The 20,941-nt window shown below is 42.9% G+C and overlaps 1 protein-coding gene across 1 annotated transcript in view; it reads right to left on the bottom strand.

Moving 5' to 3' along the window:
- LOC126249179 (serine protease inhibitor 3/4) overlaps positions 1 to 20,941 on the bottom strand; it is a 92,353-nt gene that overhangs the window by 55,655 nt on the left and 15,757 nt on the right. The window contains exon 2 of the mRNA XM_049950834.1: positions 9,606 to 9,724. Coding sequence (XP_049806791.1) covers positions 9,606 to 9,724 — 119 coding nt within the window. The remainder of the gene's footprint in view (positions 1 to 9,605; positions 9,725 to 20,941) is intronic.

Genomic DNA, 20,941 nt, shown 5'->3' with positions numbered 1-20,941 from the left:
TCGAAAGGTGGACCACAACAGCTAAAAGACGCTTACGAACATGTTTAGTATTTCATGGAAGACATAAAACCAAAGTAAAGGAAACCAAGGAATTTTACTTCAGAATCCATAGACAGCCGCAGGAAAACTCCAACCTCACAAACGAACACAAGCAACACATGAGGAAATTAAACTCATTTCAATCAAAAGGGAAGAGATGACTTTAATATTAATATTGAAGCAAGCTCCACAACAGGAATCGAGACAGCGTCCCTGTATCACCCCACCAAAAATCAAACCAACAGCAGACACCCATTTCTACACAAACTGCAAGCAAAGCATAGAAATATATCACCAAATCGAGATGGTTAATGAAATAGAATGGCATTACCAGAGCTCTACTCCGTGAGTCAAATTGTTCAAATGGCTCTGAGCACTATGGGACTCAACTGCTGAGGTCATTAGTCCCCTAGAACTTAGAACTAGTTAAACCTAACTAATCTAAGGACATCACAAACATCCATGCCCGAGGCAGGATTCGAACCTGCGACCGTAGCGGTCTTGCGGTTCCAGACTGCAGCGCCTTTAACCGCACGGCCACTTCGGCCGGCTACTCCGTGAGTCACACCGTTTAACTATTAATAGCTGAAGCCATACAAATGGCAAACAGGAACCACTAAAGAGAACAGAATGTTTAGCTGATTTTAGCGTGGATGAAGTATTTGAATTTGTTATTAAGTCACCAGCTCATCAAGCTGCAGGGCCATCTGAAATTCTGGAATATCGTCGGGATTACTTTCATTGCGAATTTAAATGACATAATTCGTGGCGGTCTTTTACCTGGCCGGCCGGAGTGGCCGAGGGGTTCTAGGCGCTACAGTCTGGAATCGCGCGACCGCTACGGTCGCAGGTTCGAATCCTGCCTCGTGCATGGATGTGTGTGATGTCCTTAGGTTAGTTAGGTTCAAGTAGTTCTAAGTTCTAGGGGACTGACGACCACAGCAGCTAAGTCCCATAGTGCTCAGAGCCATTTGAACCATTTGAACTTGTACCTGACGAGATTAAAGAGTGCAAAACTGTTCTCGTACCAACTAAAAACGGACTGAAAAACGTCTAAAATATGTGGCCTATTACACAGCTGAGTTTTGGCCACAAAACTGTCGCCAGAGCTATTAACAACGGGATGACGTTATTGCTCAAAAATTGCTTGAAAGCCATCAGGTTTGAATCCCTGGAAAGACTATAATGTCAGGTGTTTCTGAAATTTAGAGACGTCAGTTGAATAACTGCTGTGTCCAGCATACTCTGCAAAGTGTTCATCGGACCACCTGCACAATTCTCTACTATCCCAGCCTCGTATAGCGCGCTGAAGAACGAACACCTATATCTTTCCGTACGAGCTCTGATTTCCCTTATTTTATCATGGTGATCGTTTCTCCCTATGTAGGTCGGTGTCAAAGAAAATATTTTCGCATTCGGAGGAGAACGTTGGTGATTGGAATTTCGTGAAAAAATTCCGTCGCAATGAGAAACACCTTTGTTTTAATGATGTCCACCAAATCCTGTATCATTTCAGTGACACTCTCTCCCCTATTTCGCGATAATACAAAACTTGCTGCCCTTCTTTGATCTTTTTCGATGTACTCCGTCAGTCCTCTCTGGTAAGGATCCCACACCGGGCAACAATATTCTAAAAGAGGACGGACAAGCGTAGTGACTCCTTAGTAAATCTGTTACATTTTCTAAATGTCCTGTCAATAAAACGCAGTCTTTGGTTAGCCTTCCCCTACAACATTTTCTGTGTGCTCCTTCCAATTTAAGTTGTTCATTATTGTAATTCCTAATTATTTAGTTGAATTTGAGGCCTTTAGGTTTGATTTATCGTGTAATCGAAGTTTATAGGATTCCTTTTAGCACTCACGTGGATGACCCTACAATTTTCATTATTTAGGGTCAACTGTTAATTTTTGCACCATCCAGTTATCTTTTCTAAATCGTTTTGCAATTTGTTTTGATCTTCTGATGACTTTATTAGTCGATAAATGACAGCGTCATCTGCAAACATCCTAAGACGGCTGCTCAGATTGTTCCCCAAATCGTTTATATAGATAAGGAACAGCAAAGGGCCTGTAACACTACCTTGGGGAACGCCAGAAATCACTTCTGTTTTACTCGATGACTTTCCGTCAATCACTAAGAACTATAACCCCTCTGACAGGAAGTCACGAATCCAGTCACGTAATTGAGACGGTATTGCAGAAGCACGCAATTTCACTACAGGCCGCTTCTGTTGTACAGTGTCAAAAGCCTTCCATAAAATCCAGAAATATGTAATCAATCTGAAATACCTTCTCAATAGCACTCAACACTTCATGCGAATAAAGAGCTAGTTGTGTTTCAAAGAACAATGTTTTATAAACCCATGTTGACTGTGTGTCAATAGTCCGTTTTCTTCGAGGTAATTCAGAATATAGGAACACAATATATGTTCCAAAATCCTGCAACATATCGACGTTAATGATATGAGGCTGAAATTTAATAGATTACTCTTCCTACATTTCTTGAATATTGGTGTGACCTGTGCATCTTTCCAGTCTTTGGGTGTGGAACTTTCGTCGAGCGAACAGTTGTATATGGTAAGTATGGAGCTATTGCATCAGCATACTCTGAAAGGAACCTAATTGGTATACAGTCTGAACGAAAAGACTTGGTTTTATTAAGTGATTTAAGTTGCTTCACTTCTCCGAGGATATCTACTTCTATGTTACACATGTTTCCAGCTGTTCTTGATTGGAATTCTGCGATATTTATTTAGTCTTCTTTTGTGAAGACACTTCGGACTGTTATGTTTAGTCGCTCTGTTTTGGCAGCAATGTCTTAGACAGTATCCTCCATTGCTATGGCGCAGGGAAGGCATTGATTGTGTCTTGTCGCTGGGATATTTCACATACGACCATCACCTCTTAGGATTTTCTGCCAGGTTTCGAGACACTTTTTCGTTGTGGAAACTATTGTAAGCATCTCGCATTGAAGTCTACGCTAAATTTCGAGCTTCTATAAAAGATCGCCAATCTTGGGGATTTTGCGTCTGTTTAAATTTGGCATATTTGTTTCGTTATTTCTGCAACAGTGTTCTGGCCCATTTTGTTTACCACGGAGGATCAGCTCCGTCGTTTGTTAATTTATTTGGTATAAAACTCTCAATTACTGCCGATAACATTTCTCTGAATTCGAGCCACATCTGGTCTACAATTATATTGTTAATTTGGAATTAGTGGAGATTGTCTGTCAGAAAGGCGTCAAGTGAATTTTTGTCGGCTTTTTTTAAAAGGTATATTTTTCGTTTATTTTTGGAGGATTTGGGGGATACAATATTCAATAGTGCTACGACTACCCTGTGTTCACTAATCCCTGTATCCGCTTTGATGCTCAATATTTACTGAGGATTATTTGTTGCTTAGAGGTCTAGTGTGTTTTCACAACGATTTACTGCTCGCGTAGGCTCAAGAACTAACAGCTCGAAATAATTTTCAGAGAATGCGTTTAGCACAATTTCGGATGATGTTTTATGCGTACCTCTGGAATTAAACATGTATTTTCGCCAACATATCAAGAGTAAATTAAAGTCACCACTAACTATAATCGTGTGAGTCGCGTATGTGTTTGAAATCGAACTCAAGTTTTCTTTAAGCTTTTCAGCAACTGTATCATCTAAATTGGGAGGTCGGTAAAAGAATCTAACTATTATTTTATTCCGGTTGCCAACAATGACCTCTACCCATAGTAACTCACAGGAACTATCTACTCCAATTTCGTGACAAGATAAACTACCTCTAACAGCAACAAATACGCTACCGCCCACCGTGTTTAGTGGTAAGATCTTATGGGACCAAACTGCTGAGGTCTTCGGTCCACCGTGTTTAGCCTATCCTTTCGGAACACCGTTAGGTTCTTCGTAAAAATTTCGGCTGAGCTTATCTCCGGCTTTAGCCTGCTTTCAGTGCTTACAACGATTTGATCATCAGTGTTTTCTATTAGCGCTTGGAGCTCCGGTACTTCCCGAACACAGCTATGACAATTTACAACTGTTATACCGATGGTTCCTGTATCTACGTTCTTCCTGTGTTCGGCCGCCGGCCGGAGTGGCCGAGCGGTTCTAGGCGCGTCAGTCCGGAACCGCGTGACCGCTACGGTCGCAGGTTCGAATCCTGTCTCGGGCATGGATGTGTGTGATGTCCTTAGGTTAGTTAGGTTTAAGTAGTTATAAGTTCTAGGGGACTGATGACCTGAGAAGTTAAGTCCCATAGTGCTCAGAGCCATTTGAACCAACCTGTGTTCGGCCTGCACCCATTGTGACTGAAGCCCTTTGTGTGTTTTATGGAGAGCCTCTAACCTAAAAACCGCCCAGTCCATGCCACACAGCCCCTGCTACCCACGTAGCCACCTCCTGCGTGTAGTGGACTCCTGACCTATTCAATGGAACCCGAAACTCAACCACCCTTTGGCGCAAGTCGAGTAATCTGCAGCCTACACGGTCGCAGAACCGTCAGCCTCTGATTTAAACCTTCCACTCGGTTCCGTACCAGAGGTCCGCAGTAGGTCCTGTCAATTATGCTACAAATTGTCAGCTCTGCTCTCATCTCACAAGCGAGACTGGCAGCCGTTAGCGGTTCTGTTAGCCACTCGAAACCAGAGAGAACCTCTTCCGATACAAAGTGACATATCATTGGTACCAATTGGTACCAACGTAAGCCACCACCTGTAGTTGGCTGCACTGTGTGCTCATCATGGTAACCGGATGGATCTGTTCCACATCTGGAATGACTCCACCCGGCACGCATACGGAGTGCACACTGGTTTTCTTCCCGTTCTATGAATCCGTGTTCCAAAGGGACCCCATAATGCGCCTAATGTTGGAGCTCCCAACTATCAATAATCCCACCCTCTGTGACTGTCTGCATCTTGCAGGCTGAGAGGTTCCCTCTGGAACAGCACAGGCGACGGCATCTGGCTCAGTGACAGTGTCAGCCACAGACAGCCCCTGGACCTGTTTGTCCGACTAACTGGGGACGCCTTACATGCGGCCGCCTGGGAACTATTTCACTGCCTGCTACACCCTGGGGCGACCTCCCACTGGACCACAGGTGAGAGGTCAACCTCAGTGCCTGCAATAACTGGGCTGGTTACCTGTGAGGACTGATCGGAGGACTCTGACGAGCTGGACGTCCGTTGGATACCCACAGCTGGCACACAACGGTGGTGCCCATCCACTGCAGCCTCAAGCTGTGTAACCGAAGCTATCACAGCCTGGAGCTGAGAGAGAAGTGTCACCAACAAGACTCACATCTGCACACAACAATCACAGTCCCTGTCCATACTGAAGACCGTGGAAAACTAAACTACCTACATAAATGGACTATCAGCACATGCTGCGGAACACTACTGTAGACCCTGCCAAAAACGCAGGAAATGTGTGTAATAAATTAGATTAATACACAGAGATTCAAAAACCTAACTACCGAAGCACTCAGGCGAAACTAAATAATTCGCCACTGATTAGAAACTTGTAATATGTCACAAAATCGGTTTACTTTCCGACGCAAACGAAAACGCGAGAACTGTGGCTATTAGATATTAAACTTAAACTATTAAAGCAAACAGATTATATAAAATTCGCTTCTGGTTAGGAACTCGAAAAAGTCACAAAATCGGATACTTCCCCGTTGCTGCGTGTCTCTCGGCTGGCTGCTGCTGTTTGACTTTTTTTCGTCTACTTCCATAAAGCCTTTGATCTTTCCGGCCGTCAATACGTAACGAGAATAAGGGAGAAAGTTTCTCTGGAAGAGTATGTAATAAAACTCTAAATATGATCACTGACATATCCACTATAGTACAAATTTATCGACGGTCAAAATGTTTTAACATCCAACGCGGTATGCCACATCGGCGTCCACCCTCTACTCTTCTTTTCGAGCTGTCATTTGAGCCGTTGCTACAATGTCAACGAAAATTTATCAGGTATTTCAAACGCTAATCCTAAGAGAATATGCTGATGACTTCGCTGTCTTAAGAAATGAAACGAGCCATTGAAGAATATAGCGTCGCGTCGCAGGCGTAACTGACTCAAAATGTAAAATCGTAAATGTAAGGCATCTCGACAACCTAGACATACCGTGGGCACGAGTTCTAGACAATCGCAGAACGCTAGGAGTCATTTTACACAGGTGGCCGCTGAAGATATCATCAAAAATGCGCAGATATGTCACAAACAAAAGGGGCAATTATGGAGAATAAATGGCGAGTCGTGAACATAATTTTAGAAGGTTAGAATCTTAAAAACTTATGTATTGTGCAACGAATACTACGCGTATGTCACGCAGTTTTTTTTCCAATTCCTAAAATGCAAGGCAAAGGATAATGCGACTAACTAGCAGATACATATTAAAGGGAAGCATATTCAAGCTGTCGTATGATACGCTAGCCAAATCAATGGAATCTGATGGCCTAGTTCGAATCCTGCCTCGGGCATGGATGTGTGTGATGCCCTTAGCTTAGTTAGGTTTAAGTAGTTCTAAGTTCTAGGGGACTGATGATCTCAGCTGTTAAGTTCCATAGTGCTCAGAGCTTTCCTTTTTTTTTGATGGCCTAGAACTACTTCATATCAACAGGAATGTACGGCGTTGTTTCTCAAGAGGATAACACCGCTAAACCGAAGTCCCGGCAATATCACTGCACGTATTTTCGAAATAGTGCCATCGGGAAGTATGCATACCCAATCGAGATAAGCAAAGCTAAAGCTACTACAACATATTAGTGAATTCTACCTCCAAGCCCGTGACACAGACGCTAGTGCCCTAAACAGAAACCACCAGACGAGACCTTTTCAGCGTGAACGGAAACGGGGGAAAGTCCAACAACATACAATACAAGTAATTCCCCACCGACTGGAAGACTCTGGACAAACCTAATCCTCAAAATGTATACATGTCACGTTATATCCACATGGTACAGTGTTGTGAACAGTGTCATTACAACAAACGAAAAGTTCTGCAGAATAGTACCTATTGCCATAAATAAATGCTCCTCATGTAGAGTAGTCGATTCCTTTTTTTCACAGTCTCACTTGATGTGGTCATTTGAACAACTGGAGGCTTATCAGGGATGGACTTGTCCTTCTGAAATGGAGCTTCGAAACCAACCTACAACGCCCTGCATCCAAAATGTATCCTACCACAAAACGTAACACCAACACCGTAATATGGTTACTGGGACATTGTATCAATTATGAAAATAACATCAGACGGTATGATAACTTTCCCTACTTCATTACGTACAGAAATGGTCTCCCAGGAAACCAAAAGTTTCGGTAACAAAATTTGGAAACATGCTGGAAGTGAGTTTGACCAACGTTGCATAAGATATAATACATTGGAAGACTGAATCAAGATAGTCTAGACAGGGAAGAGGAAAATACACTTTACAAGCAGACATTTAAGAGTAAAAACATTTTTAGTGCTCGGCAACATTTTTACTGATTTCTTATTTAAATAATTTCAGTCCCGCATTTTTGTGATTTTTAACATGTGTAATAACAATTTGTTAAAACGCTGGACGTTTTAAAATGCCATTCGACCATCCACATTTAGGTTTTCATCGTTTCCGTGAATCCTTAAATTCAAATGCCAGTATGATTCCTTTGCAATTGGGTGTGGCTGATTGCTTTCCCCGTCTTTCGCAACGGTGAGCTTGTGCTACGTCTCATGACTACGTCGTCGACGGCACCTTGATTTCCCGTCTTGCTTCCTTAAGATACTTGAACGTATGGGTATGAGCACAAAAATTCCAATCAATGGGCGCAAAACTGGTTGGTTGGTTTGCGGGGGTTGAAGGGACCACACTACAAAGGCCATCGGTCCCTTTTTCCACGAACATGAAACATCCACAAGGAACAAAAACCAGCAACAGAGATGACAAGGGATGACACAGAACAAGAAAGACATAGACAAAGACCAGAAAAGAGGAATTAAAAACACGTAGTGTGTTATAGTGGTTGGCCGACCATGGAAACAAGAAACGGAAAAGTCAACCACCAAGATTGACACTAAAAAGGCCAATTTAAAACCGTAGGCCAAAGGCCAGACTCAAAACAAAAGAAAGAGGCAAACCCTCAGATAGAGCGATAATAGCCCCCTGCACGAATAAAACTCAAAACTAAGCCTGCCATGGCAGCGTCATCCGTTAAATTGCAGGGAGCGTATCATGTAGCACAAACGTCTGCCTGAGCGCAGTTAAAAGTGGACAGTCCAACAAAATGTGGACCACTGTCAATGCTGAACCACAGCGACAGAGAGGTGGGTCCTCGTGGCGCAATAAATAACCCTGCGTCATCGAGGTGTGGCCAATGCGCAACCGGCAGAATACAACAGTGAACAGTGTCCTTGCGAGAGGCCCGCAAGGAGGAGCGCCATACACCGGCAGTCCCCTTGACGATCCGAAGTTTGTTGGGTGAAGGCAGGGTGCGCCATTCATCACCGCAGGTACCAAGGACCTTCTGCCGCAAAAGTGAACGGAGATCACACTCCCAAAGGCCAATCTCCAAAGCCGGTGCACCGACTGCCTGTTTGGCCAGCATGTCAACACAGGATGCGGACATGACCTGGGGTCCACATAAAAACCACGGATCGGCCGCAATGGGCAAGAGTATGGATGGACTCCTGGTTAGCCATCACCAGACGAGAGCGAGGAAAACACTAGTCGATAGCTCGTAAACCGCTCAGGGAGTCACTACAGATAATGAATGACTTAGCTGAGTAGGAGTGGATATACTGTAGGGCGCGAGGGATGGCGACCAGCAGTGAAAACACTGCAGCCAGCCAGCAATGAACGTTGTTCAGAATGATCCCCAAGAGTAATAGCATAACCAACTCGACCAGCAACCATCGAACCGTGAGTATAGACCACGTCAGAACCGTGAAACGCGGCAAGGATGGAAAGAAAGCGCCGGCGGAAGCCCTGAGTCCGGGCCCTGTGCCAAATCCAGCCGAAGGCATGGGTGGGGCACACACCACGGGGGTGTACACAGGGGGGTCCGGAAAAGAGGTGGGAGAGGGAAAAACTCAACCCCAGAGAGAAGAGCCCGGACGCGAACTGCGAACGAACACCCTGACCGGGGCCGCCGTTCTGGAAGATAGACGACCGAGTTGGGGAACAGCAGAAGGTCATTTGGATGCCCGGGCAAGCTACAAACATGAGCAGCATAAGCGGCCAGTAGTCTTTGGCGCCGGATCCGCAATGGAGGTCACCAGCCTCCACAAGTAGGTGTTTACAAGGCATGTGCGCAAAGCTCCAGTTGCGAGTCGGATCCCGCAGTGAAGTATGGGGTCAAGCAACAGCAATGCGGAAGGCAATGCCGAACCGTAAGCTAGGCTCTCATAATGGAGACGGGACTGAATCAACGTCTGATACAGTTGTAGAAGGGTAGACCGATCGCGCGCAAAACTCATTGGGTCGCGACACGAATTACTAGCCCACATAAAATGAATTTCCTTTCTTGTATAAATAAAGACCTGCAGTTATAATCGCTACTTTTAGAAGCATTAACTCGATAGAAGGTCAATTAAATTTACCTGTAGGATGGAGAGAGCAATGTCTTGTGTGCCATCGCCGACGAAGTTGTCCGAAAATGCACCCGTTCTCTGCCTCGGCAGGCAGTGACCAAACGCGGGTAGCAGCAGAAAAATCAAACCTGGAACAAAATAAAAACATTTGTGGAAGAGCAACGTATCAATGTCAAAGAAATTCTAAAACAGTAAGTAAACTGCTGTCTACTACCATATGACAGGCGTTCCCATCAGCTGTCTCATTATTCCCTGTCATATTTGCGTCATTGCAATTTCATGTTCTTCACACACACCGTAGGGTTTGTGCCGTGTTACAGGACAGAAGCTGAGCAAAGTGACTTTCTGGAACCTATACTCTGCCGTTTGAAATCTCACTGCCTAGAGTTGCAAAACCTGTTACTTTTTACTCGGACATTACCGCGTATTGTCTCTGAACCCAAAATAACTGGGTATTCAACAGCAACTGTCTTAGTAAGCAATGAACAGTATCCGGTAGATGACAGTGAAAGAAACTGGCATGCCTAATATTGCAACACGCAATTGCCCTAAACTTTATTTTCGGCAGCCCGAGCCGACCGATGTGGCCGAGCGGTTCTAGACGCTTCAGTTTGGAACTGCGCTGCTGCTCCGGTCGCAGGTTCGAATCCTGTCTCGGGCATGGTATGTGTGTGATGTCCTTAGGTTAGTTAGGTTTAAGTAGTTCTAAGTCTAGGGGACTGATGACCTCAGATGTTAAGTCTCATATTGCTTAGAGCCATTTGAACCGTCAACTGTTATTTTTCCCGTTGGTATGAAATGCAGGTGACAAAGAAAGGCTATGACAAAGTTCTCTCTTAACCCATTCCTGTAGTGATTACGTATCCGCAACACCGAGGTTTATTACATTTATTTTTTGTCCGTAAGATTTCATACAGTATCCGTACCTCTATCGATACCCAGACTATACTACCTTCTGTTTTAGGTATTTGAGCGTTTGAGTGCAATTACGAGAGGAAACGGTACGCTGTTAGGAAGTAATTTTAGGAATTTCAAAAAGCAAATGTCACTTCAAGGACCTGGGAGCGCCTGGTGTACGCAGGCAGCAAATCTGATCATTATTGGTCACATAAATTTGGTTGGAATATTTATTTCATTACCGATGTGACTATTAGTTCTGGAAGACGCTATAAAAATAATTATACCACAGCTTAATAGGCGTTTTTTCAAAATTGTATCTGTATATTTGACGCATTGGTGTAAGTTGGAGAATACAAAGATTTTTAGTAGCTATATGTCAGGCCTGGTGGTCAGTAGCCAGCACGATAGTGAGGATGGTTCGGTGAGAGGACTGATCACCTTCTGCAATAAATAAAAAAAGCATGAATTTCTTATCGATGGAATTTGAAAGATGTCGAGCGACATCGGCAAAGAAGCCCTGGCGAAAAATGACGAAGAAACGGATCGAAATAAAAAAACTGATCGGACGGTAGGGTGCCTGCCTAGAAACCTAAAGGTCGAGGAATCTAATACCGATCGTAGCACGAAATTTTGTACTCTGGCCTTAAGCTAGTTTTCACTTGTCAACCATCTGAAAACGCGCCAGTAACTACCGTATTCGGATTCAAAGGTGAACTGTAACTCTCATTTCTGCAGTACGATAATTGGGCAGGTATTTTTGGTTCGTAGATCAGCGTCGATAGAGATTTATGGTACCGTGGAACCCATGTTACAGTTAAGCAATCCACAGAAGATAAAAACGATGGATCACGACAGTTTGCCTGTGAACGATATGTCTGGCTTCTTGTCAGTGCACACATACATAGTCGGTATGCATGAGATAGCATGCGTACCTAACATGTTCCAAAACGCCGCGCATAAAAACTGGAGTTTCTGGTTCTCATACCTCAGTTACTATTGGCGATAAAAAGATAGGTGAAGTGTATTTGATACCCCTTCGGCTAGGGACCATATTCATACCCAGCAGAAGGATCTTCTTAGTGTCACTGCCCTGCAGTACAGTGTTAAAATGTGACTATTACACACTTTCTCCTGCTTAGGCAAATGGAGCAAATCGGTTGAGGATTCCAAGCAGTTATGCACAGAAATGGCTCAAATTTCAACCCTGTGTTCATAAGGTATTGATCTAAAATAGCCTACAAAATTTTTATATTTTTAACCGCTTCCAAAATAGAGGTTTCAATTTACTCTACTTCTACAAGTAAAACCTTGAACGAGAAGAAATGTAAATAATAAATAACCGCAGCAAATTGCTCAGATTTTAACTGTATATTGGCTAGGAATTTATCTAGAGGAGATGTCTCCCAGTTTTCAAAAATCATTATAAATTATAGAGAAACACCTCAAGAATTAGTCTTTTGGGTACCAAAATATCCGAGACGGCTATACACAGAAAATGGCTGAAATGTTTTACGATGTATTCCTGATATCCTTTTCTCTAACAATCTTGAAAATTTTCTTCATATATTAACCCGTTTCAGAGATACAGAGATTCAAAGTTACCCTACTTTTACACGTAAAATACGCACGTAAAATTGCTATGTGAAATCCAGTGCGAGGTAAAAACGTAGTTTATGAACTAACGAGGCACGGAGAAATACGCTGTGAAGTCTCACCGTTATCATCCGGGAACCCCGTGTTTCAGTACTGAAGCACATGCAAAATTTTTTGCACGAACAGTCAGGTCTGGGATGTAAATTTAATTTCGTGTTATTTCAATTTCACATGAGAGAACTATGTTCATTTTACTGACGGATACATTTTTTAAGAGTTACGTGTCCTGCTTTAGCAGTGAAAAGAAGTTGACTATCGGAAAAATGCTGTTGTCGGAGAACAAAAAATGCCAGAATTTTGGTTAAAACAACAATTAAGATCGCCATAACATTTGTTTATCATGATCGGTTTCGACTTATGTTAAAGCGATCCGTTGATTTTTTGGGACCCTATGGCTGGTGCTGGCGGCTCCTCGGTTCTCACCGATTCAGAAAGTAGAACAGAAGTGAGTTCTGACGTTCCCCAAGGTAGTGTTACAGGCCCTTTGCTGTTCCTTATTCATATAAACGATTTGGGAGACAATCTGAGCAGCCGTATTAGGTTTTTTGCAGATGACGCTGTCGTATATCGACTAATAAAGTCATCAGAAGATCAAAACTAACTGCAAAGAGATTTAAAAGAGATATCTGAATGATGTAAAAATTGGCAGTTGACCCTAAATAACTTAAAGTGTAAGGTCATCTACATGAGTGCTAAAGGGAATTCGTTAAACTTCGGTTACACGATAAATCAGTTTAACCTAAAAGCCATAAATTCAACTAAATACCTGGGTATTACAATTACGAACAACTTAAATTGGAAGGAACACATAGAAAATGTTGTGGAGAAGACTAACCAAAGACTGCGTTTTATTAGCAGGACATTTAGAAAATGTAGCAGACCTACGAAGGAGGCTACCTACACCACGCTTGTGCGTCCTCCTTTAGAATACTGCTGTGCTGTGTGGGGAAACTTACCAGATAGGACTGACGGAGTACATCGAAGAAGTTCAAGGAAGGGCAGTACGTTTTGAATTATCGCGAAATATGGGAGAGAGTGTCACAGAAATGATACAGGATACGGCCTGGAAATCATTAAAAGAAAGGAGTGTTTCATTGTTACGGAATCTTCTCACGAAATTCCAATCACCAACTTTCTCCTCCGAATGCGAAAAAATTTTGTTGATAACGAGCTACATATGAAGAAACGATCACAACGATAAAATAAGGGAAAATAGAGCTGGTACGGAAAGATATAGGTGTTCGTTCTTTCCGCGAGCTATACGAGTTTGGAATAATAGAGAATTGTGAAGGTGGTTCGATGAACCCTCTGCCAGGCACTTAAATGTGATTTGCAGAGTATCCATGTAGAGATAGATCTGAATATTTTGAACGGAAACTCCATTTCTGCTCTCGAATCGAGATTTTTGTGAGGGATCGTTTCGCCACATTTTCTTTCCACCATCGGAAAAAAAAAAAATGTAACTACGTAGCAAGGTGTCACGTGCGCAGGTAACATTCCTTGCTATTTCAACTAGGAAAAAAAGTATAATAAAAACGAACTCTTGCGCCTTCGTTGGTTGAAACGGTAACTTGATGCCGTGTACACAGCTCGTTATGTAGTTTTTCGTGAAATATAAGACAGAAAATGACTTTAAAGGATATCCGACTAATAAAGTGAAACTTCAGCTGCCAACTGTATCAAGCACCTCTTAAGTGCATATAGATTTGGTTATAAAGAAGCAAGGGTCCGGATAACATCTTTAATTCAGTAGCTGTCCATTAGATGGACCCATTTCAAGACTGTTACCGCTACCATTTTTAACAGAGCAGGCGCCACTTCCGAAATTGATAAAAAATGGCGAGAAAAATGTAGATTAATTGGAAGGATTTTGTAAGGACACGGGAATTATGACTTAGCAATGACATAACGAAGACGGTAACCCTCCTGAGTAACGAGGTGACTGTAAAAAAGTGGCTGTGGAAGGGAGCCGTTACGCTTAATGGAACGGTAAGAGCTCATTAGCTAGAGGGGCGGCGGCTGGCGCAGGACTGTGCTTCGCTCTGCTCCCCACTGCGTAAGTCTGTGGTGTGGTGCACGACTAAATGCAGCCGAATCTCCGTATTGTCCGTAGCTATAAAACTTGTTGATTAGCCTAGGCGCAGTTAGGCTGTTTTCCGCCCAGAGTTTCCAAATACTGGATGGTTTGGTGCTGAGAGACGCCAATCGATCACATGGAAAGCTTCACTCCACACAGCACCTCAGTAATCTCTAATAGGTAGCAGATGAAACTGTAATGCTAACGTGAAAAAATAAACATAATTGTAGCTATCACGCAGCATTAATATTTACTCAAAATACACGCACCTTTTTTCGAAATATCTATGCAAAGAAAGAATTTAAAGGCGACTACCATTTAAGGAAAGTTTTCTTCCTAGATCCTATGATTTCGATGACATTTGTTTCCGTACTGTTCGTACATGTGTAAGTCTAAATGTTATCACAATACAGGGTGATTCAAAAAGAATACCACAACTTTAGGAATTTAAAACTCTGCAACGACAAAAGGCAGAGCTAAGCACTATCTGTCGGCGAATTAAGGGAGCTATAAAGTTTCATTTAGTTGTACATTTGTTCGCTTGAGGCACTGTTGACTAGGCGTCAGCGTCAGTTGATGCTAAGATGGCGACCGCTCAACAGAAAGCTTTTTGTGTTATTGAGTACGGCAGAAGTGAATCGACGACAGTTCAGCGTGCATTTCGAACGAAGTATGGTGTTAAACCTCCTGATAGGTGGTGTATTAAACGTTGGTATAAACAGTTTACAGAGAATGGGTGTTTGTGCAAAGGGAAAAGTTCTGGACGGCCGAGAACGAGTGATGAAAATGTAGCACGCATCCAGCAAGCATTTGTTCGCAGCCCAGGAAAATCGACTCGCAGAGCTAGCAGAGAGCTGCAAATTCCACAATGTATGGAGAGTCCTACGAAAAAGGTTAGTTATGAAACCTGAACGTCAACTACCCGAGGCGATGGATCGGCCGCCAGGCAGTCCGTGACAGAGCACTTCATGAGTGGCCTCCAAAAAGCCCTGATCTTACCCCCTGCGATTTTTTCTTATGGGGGTATGTTAAGGATATGGTGTTTCGGCCACCTCTCCCAGCCACCATTGATGATTTGAAACGAGAAATAACAGCAGCTAGCCAAACTGTTACGCCTGATATGCTACAGAGTGTGTGGAACGAGTTGGAGTATTGGGTTGATATTGCTCGTGTGTCTGGAGGGGGCCATATTGAACATCTCTGAACTTGTTTTTAAGTGAAAAAAACCTTTTTAAATACTCTTTGTAATGATGTATAACAGAAGGTTATATTATGTTTCTTTAATTAAATGCACATTTTTAAAGTTGTGGTATTCTTTTTGAATCACCCTGTATTCTGTTTGTGCCACCTGTGGGAGTCGATGGCACTCCAACAGGAAAGGTGTAGTCAATTTCATGTGACAAACGTTCTATTCGGCTTTTTAAAATGGTTCAAATGGCTCTGAGCACTATGGGACTTCACATCTTCCCCTAGACTTAGAACTACTTAAACCTAACCAACCTAAGGACATCACACTCATCCATGCCAGAGGCAGGATTCGAACCTGCGACCGTAGCAGCATCGCGATTCCGGACTGAAGGGCTTAGAAGCGCTCGGCCACGCGGCTTTCCAGGATACGAAGGAGATAACTGCTGATTTGCCAAGGAGCAAAATGTGTATGAATATCACCTGAGTCTTCTGGACCGATTAGATAACAAAATACGCAAGGAGAAGCCTAGACTGCAAAGGAAGAAAAAAAGTTTGTGTCAGGAAAAAGAACCTTTCCCCACAAAGGCGCCTTGGTATTAGGGTAACCGAGCGCGTTTGGGAAATAAATTATTGGAGCATCAACCGTATCAACCAGATGCTGTATCGTATAACCTTCTTTCATTCCAGTATGAAAAGAAAATGTGGACGTGAAAACTTGAGTACGTGAAGGTGTATGAAGTCCCGGGATGGATATTTTTCCCATCTCCCAACACTGCACTTCAGGGATGGAATCTACTTATTCGATAAAGCTAGGGAGCGGCACATTGATCTGCAATGAGAGTTCATCGAAGACTGGGGGCATTTATGAGCAAAAATCTGTTTCTCCTCTAGGTAGAGAATGTTTCACGTTGCCTTTTTATTACAAAGACCTACAAGGGTCATTTTTCTCCTGTGGAAATGCGTTTACAAAGAGGTTTCATGTGAGAAATTCAAATATGAAACAAGAAATTCGCTATCAGACAGTTTTTTTTAGCTATACAAGGATATGTACGTGTAATCCGATACTTTTTAGGTATTAAAGTTGCTGAAATTTGCTTTTTAGTAGTCGGCGGTAATTGTGTTTCGGTTTCATTTTTTAGATGTTTCCATCCATGTTTTTAATATTTTCTCAATATGCAGGTCATTGTTACCCTGAGACTTAAACTATTATTTAACTGGATGAAAAGTTTATTCTGTGAATAGATACTGACATTTTAACTGTATTACGTATATAACTGCAGTATATAAAAAAGGTACCATTGTTCATATTTCTCTTCCAAAGAAATATCTTCAACCAAAGACTCAGATTAAACAGATTCTAACGAAAAGAGCGTGTGGAATTTTGTGGTTATCCTTACTTTGTTAAATGATGTGAGTAGCTTATATCAGTTTACATTTAGTATTAGCTCTTTGTTTCTACAATCCATATAAAGTTTCCAGTGGCGGCCTGTTATCACATGGTAATATACTACAGCCCACTGTACATATCGTACTAAAATTATGCCGTTTCTCTTTGAATGAGAGCGAGAAATCGCACTAAAATTACGACATTTTTCTCGAATACGTGCTGGTATGCAAATGAAATGGACGAACACTTGTTTTTCAGCGCTCTTTAAAGGTAAATAAAGTAGGAACCGGTGTCGAGTGCACTTGTCCGCGAAAGATAAAGGTTCCGAGTTTGAGTCTCGGCCCGAAACGGGTTTGATCTGCCACGGAGTTTTCTGTCAGCGCAGACTCCGATGGAGAGTGAAAAGTTCGTTCTGAAATTTGTTACAACAGTTTTTTTTTCCATAACAGGTACTACAATAATGAATTTATTGAAAGTTAACTTTTCCATTTTTGCTGTGTTTATTTTATTAACAAATAGTTTGAACCTTCTACGCCGCTCTAAATTGATGATGTGGTTCTGCAGTAGGAAAGTATATCTAACATACTGAAATTTCAGCGTCTTAAAACCCGTGTTTTCTGTTTGTTTTATTTCACAAATGATGTCAAACCAACAAACAGGATTTGTATGCCAAAAAGAATACAGCACTGACATTTCAATGTGTAAGGTATACACTTCTTAAGAATGGCCTAGAAGGCTAAAACTAATCGTTGAAAAATATAATTAATATAGCTAATGTGGGAAACTCCACCTGATTGTAACATGAAAGTGTTTGTTGTAGGTGGTCTGCTAAAGAGGCCCTTTTTCAGTAGATATTTCGAGAAGAACATGTTTTAAGAGTTAGATTAATCTTCTCCAAATGTAAAGCTTATAGGCGGGTTGTGGCGGGAGGGGGGGGGGGGGGGGCAGGAATGAGGCTCACCGCTCTGGCTCAGACTATATGAACAGAAACCGGTAAATGCGCGTATCATGTTCCTAGAATATTTTGTCTGGGTATGCCATAGGAAAAGGTGAAGTGCTCTCTAAATACTTATGCGTAGAGTATGAAGAAATTCCGAGCACCAAATCTCGCAAGGGTGCAGTAGTCGAGTCGAGTGGCAACCGTGGCAGCGGTGTGTTTACATATCGCTTGAGATTTCCGATTTTGTGTGTGCCGTAACACCGTTCTATACGTAACACGTCGAACTTGACTAGAACAGCTGGTATCCAATGCATCTTGTCACCACTCTCCGCGTCCTGATGCTTTAGAAATTGTTAGATTAGTATTTCCGACTCCGTGGCCATGGTCGCTAACGCGTGGTTGTGCAAGGGTGCTCGACCCCGGGGTAAGCCGGTTCGAATTCTGATGGAAAATATTTTCACTGCCAGTATTTGACCGGCAAGGGGAGGGCAGGTGGTGGCGTAAAGTTCCTGATCACCAGAGTTTGCGCCAATGTCCTGGTTTAAGTATCAAACCTCTATTGTAATAGAGTATATTGTAAATAAAAGAAATCTGTGCTTAAAATTGCTCATGAAGATATCATCGGCTTACATTTGGATTTCATTTTGAACTCCTCATGAGACTGAAAACTTCTAAATTATGTGAAAGTATTTTAACTCCCACTGTTGTCAATCGAAAATTTAAACATTCTGATCGCTCGATTAGCGACGTGGAAATCGTACATGCTGGCTATGGGATCCGTAATGTACGTGTATTCAAACTTCCGTTCGAATTTTCCAGTGACGATATCTGAAGATGGCTATGTCCCTATGGAACCATATTTAGCGTCATTAATGGGAAGCGGTCTCCTGTTTACATCTACCAAGTTGACAGCGGTGTTAATTTATTCGTATTGACTTTAAGCATACGAGGTGTGGCTAGAAAAAAACCGGACTAGTACTGGTGAAACAATAAAACGAATGCAATAAGGCTGAAAGTCGCGTGGCCTGTCACGTGACTCTCGCTCCGCCTACTGCTCGAGTTTCATCTGCCTCCTGCACTCAGTCTGCCCGTGGCGTCTGTTTTAAGTAGTTGACGTTTTGTCTGTGCGTCGGAAAATGTTGAGTGTACAGAAAGAACAGCGTGTTAACATCAAATTTTGTTTCAAACTAGGAAAATCTGCAAGTGAAACGTTTGTAATGTTACAACAAGTGTACGGCGATGATTGTTTATCGCGAACACAAGTGTTTGAGTGGTTTAAACGATTTAAAGATGGCCGCGAAGACACCAGTGATGACACTCGCACTGGCAGACCATTGTCAGCAAAAACTGATGCAAACATTGAAAAAATCGGTAAACTTGTTCGACAAGATCGCTGTTTAACAATCAGAGCAGTGTCTGAGTTAACAGGAGTTGACAAGGAAAGTGTTAGGCACATTCTTCATGAAAGTTTCAACATGAACAAAGTGTGTTCAAAAATGGTTCCAAAGTGTCTCACAATTGAACAGAAGGAACGCCGAAGAATGATTTGTTCTGACATCCTGGAAAACATTGAAAGTGATCCCACCTTCTTACAAAATATTATTACTTGCGATGAATCGTGGTTTTTTACTTACGATCACGAAACTAAACGCCAATCGATGCATTGGAAAACTCCTGGTTCTCCACGACAAAAAAAAAAAAAAAAAAGCACGAATGTCAAACTCGAAATTCAAGGCATTGATGATTGTTTTTTCTGACATCAAAGGGATTGTGCACATTGATTGGGTACCAGAGGGACAAACAGTGAATCAGCATTACTACATTAGCGTCCTGGCTACCCTACGTGAGCGAGTACGGAGAAAACGGAACGATTTGTGGAGAAAAAAGTCATGGATCCTTCACCAGGACAATGCCCCAGCTCACAGTGCGTTGTCAGTGAAGACGTTTTTGGCAAAACACAACATTCCCATCTTAGATCATCCACCCTACTCACCTGATTTGGCCCCCTGTGACTTTTTTCTTTTCCCTAAAGTCAAGTCAGCTTTGAAAGGAACTAGATTTGAGACTGTTGAAGCAGTAAAAGAAAAAGCGACGGAAGTAATGTATGGACTTACCGAAAATGATCTGCAGCATTGCTACGAACAGTGGAAAATTCATATGGAGCGGTGTAGAGACCGAGGAGGAGAGCACATTGAAGGAGATAACATGAAATTGTAAATAATTGTAAATAAATGTTTTTTCCAGCATCAGTCCGGTTTTTTTCTAGCCGCACCTCGTATACCGTTGTATCTGTCCGCTGGTGGCATACGGACATCCATATCTTATAGTGGACTGCTCTTTTTGCGGATCAACTGAGCGCTTGCGGATAAACTGTAGTAAGCACAAGCCAGTGCCCCGCGAAGCTAGCCAGATGCAGCTCCAGCAAATAAACAGCTACCCTTCCGTGCTCTCTTGTAATGTTTTAGCTAACACAGGCGAACTCACTGCTGTCGCTCAACAGTCGCAGCCGGCAGCCGCACTTACCTTTACCGAGGACCACACTCGTTATGGTGACGGAGGAGGTGACTTCGCATGATTCTGGGGGAGTGTCAGATACCCTATGCCCTGTGAACGCACTCTCAATGCTCAAACGGTTCCATCTGCCAAAAAATGGTTCAAATGGCTCTGAGCACTATGGGACTCAACTGCTGTGGTCATTAGTCCCCTAGAACTTAGAACTACTTAAACCTAACTAACCTAAGGACATCACACACATCCATGCCGGAGGCAGGATTCGAACCTGCGACCGTAGCAGTCGCACGGTTCCTGACAGCGCGCCTAGAACCGCGAGACCACCGCGGCCGGCTCCATCTGCCATTCAGACATCGACATTCCCGGCGAAACAAGCAGGTGTAACTACTGACAGTGCCGTCGTTAGCGTCACAGGTTCCATACTGCGTTCCGACGCCGAAACCCGACCTAAAGAGAGACGTAACAAGAACATGAGGGGCAAAGGAAAAGGAGACACCCTACATGTCACCCGATAAGAATAAGATTCGCGTCTCGCACTCCGGGGCGAAAAAGGAAGCTGGACATGCTGTGTCGTCCGAAAAAGACACAGCCAGGGCAAATGCACCACACGCATAAAAATGCGAGCTGGTGCCAGTGCCATAGAGACCGCTTGCGCGAGTTCCGCCAACGCCACAGGTGGCGCTGAGGAT

The sequence above is a fragment of the Schistocerca nitens genome, chromosome 3 (genome assembly GCF_023898315.1).
Source record: "Schistocerca nitens isolate TAMUIC-IGC-003100 chromosome 3, iqSchNite1.1, whole genome shotgun sequence".
NCBI lineage: Eukaryota > Metazoa > Arthropoda > Insecta > Orthoptera > Acrididae > Schistocerca > Schistocerca nitens.
This window is presented reverse-complemented; position numbering and strand designations above follow the sequence as displayed.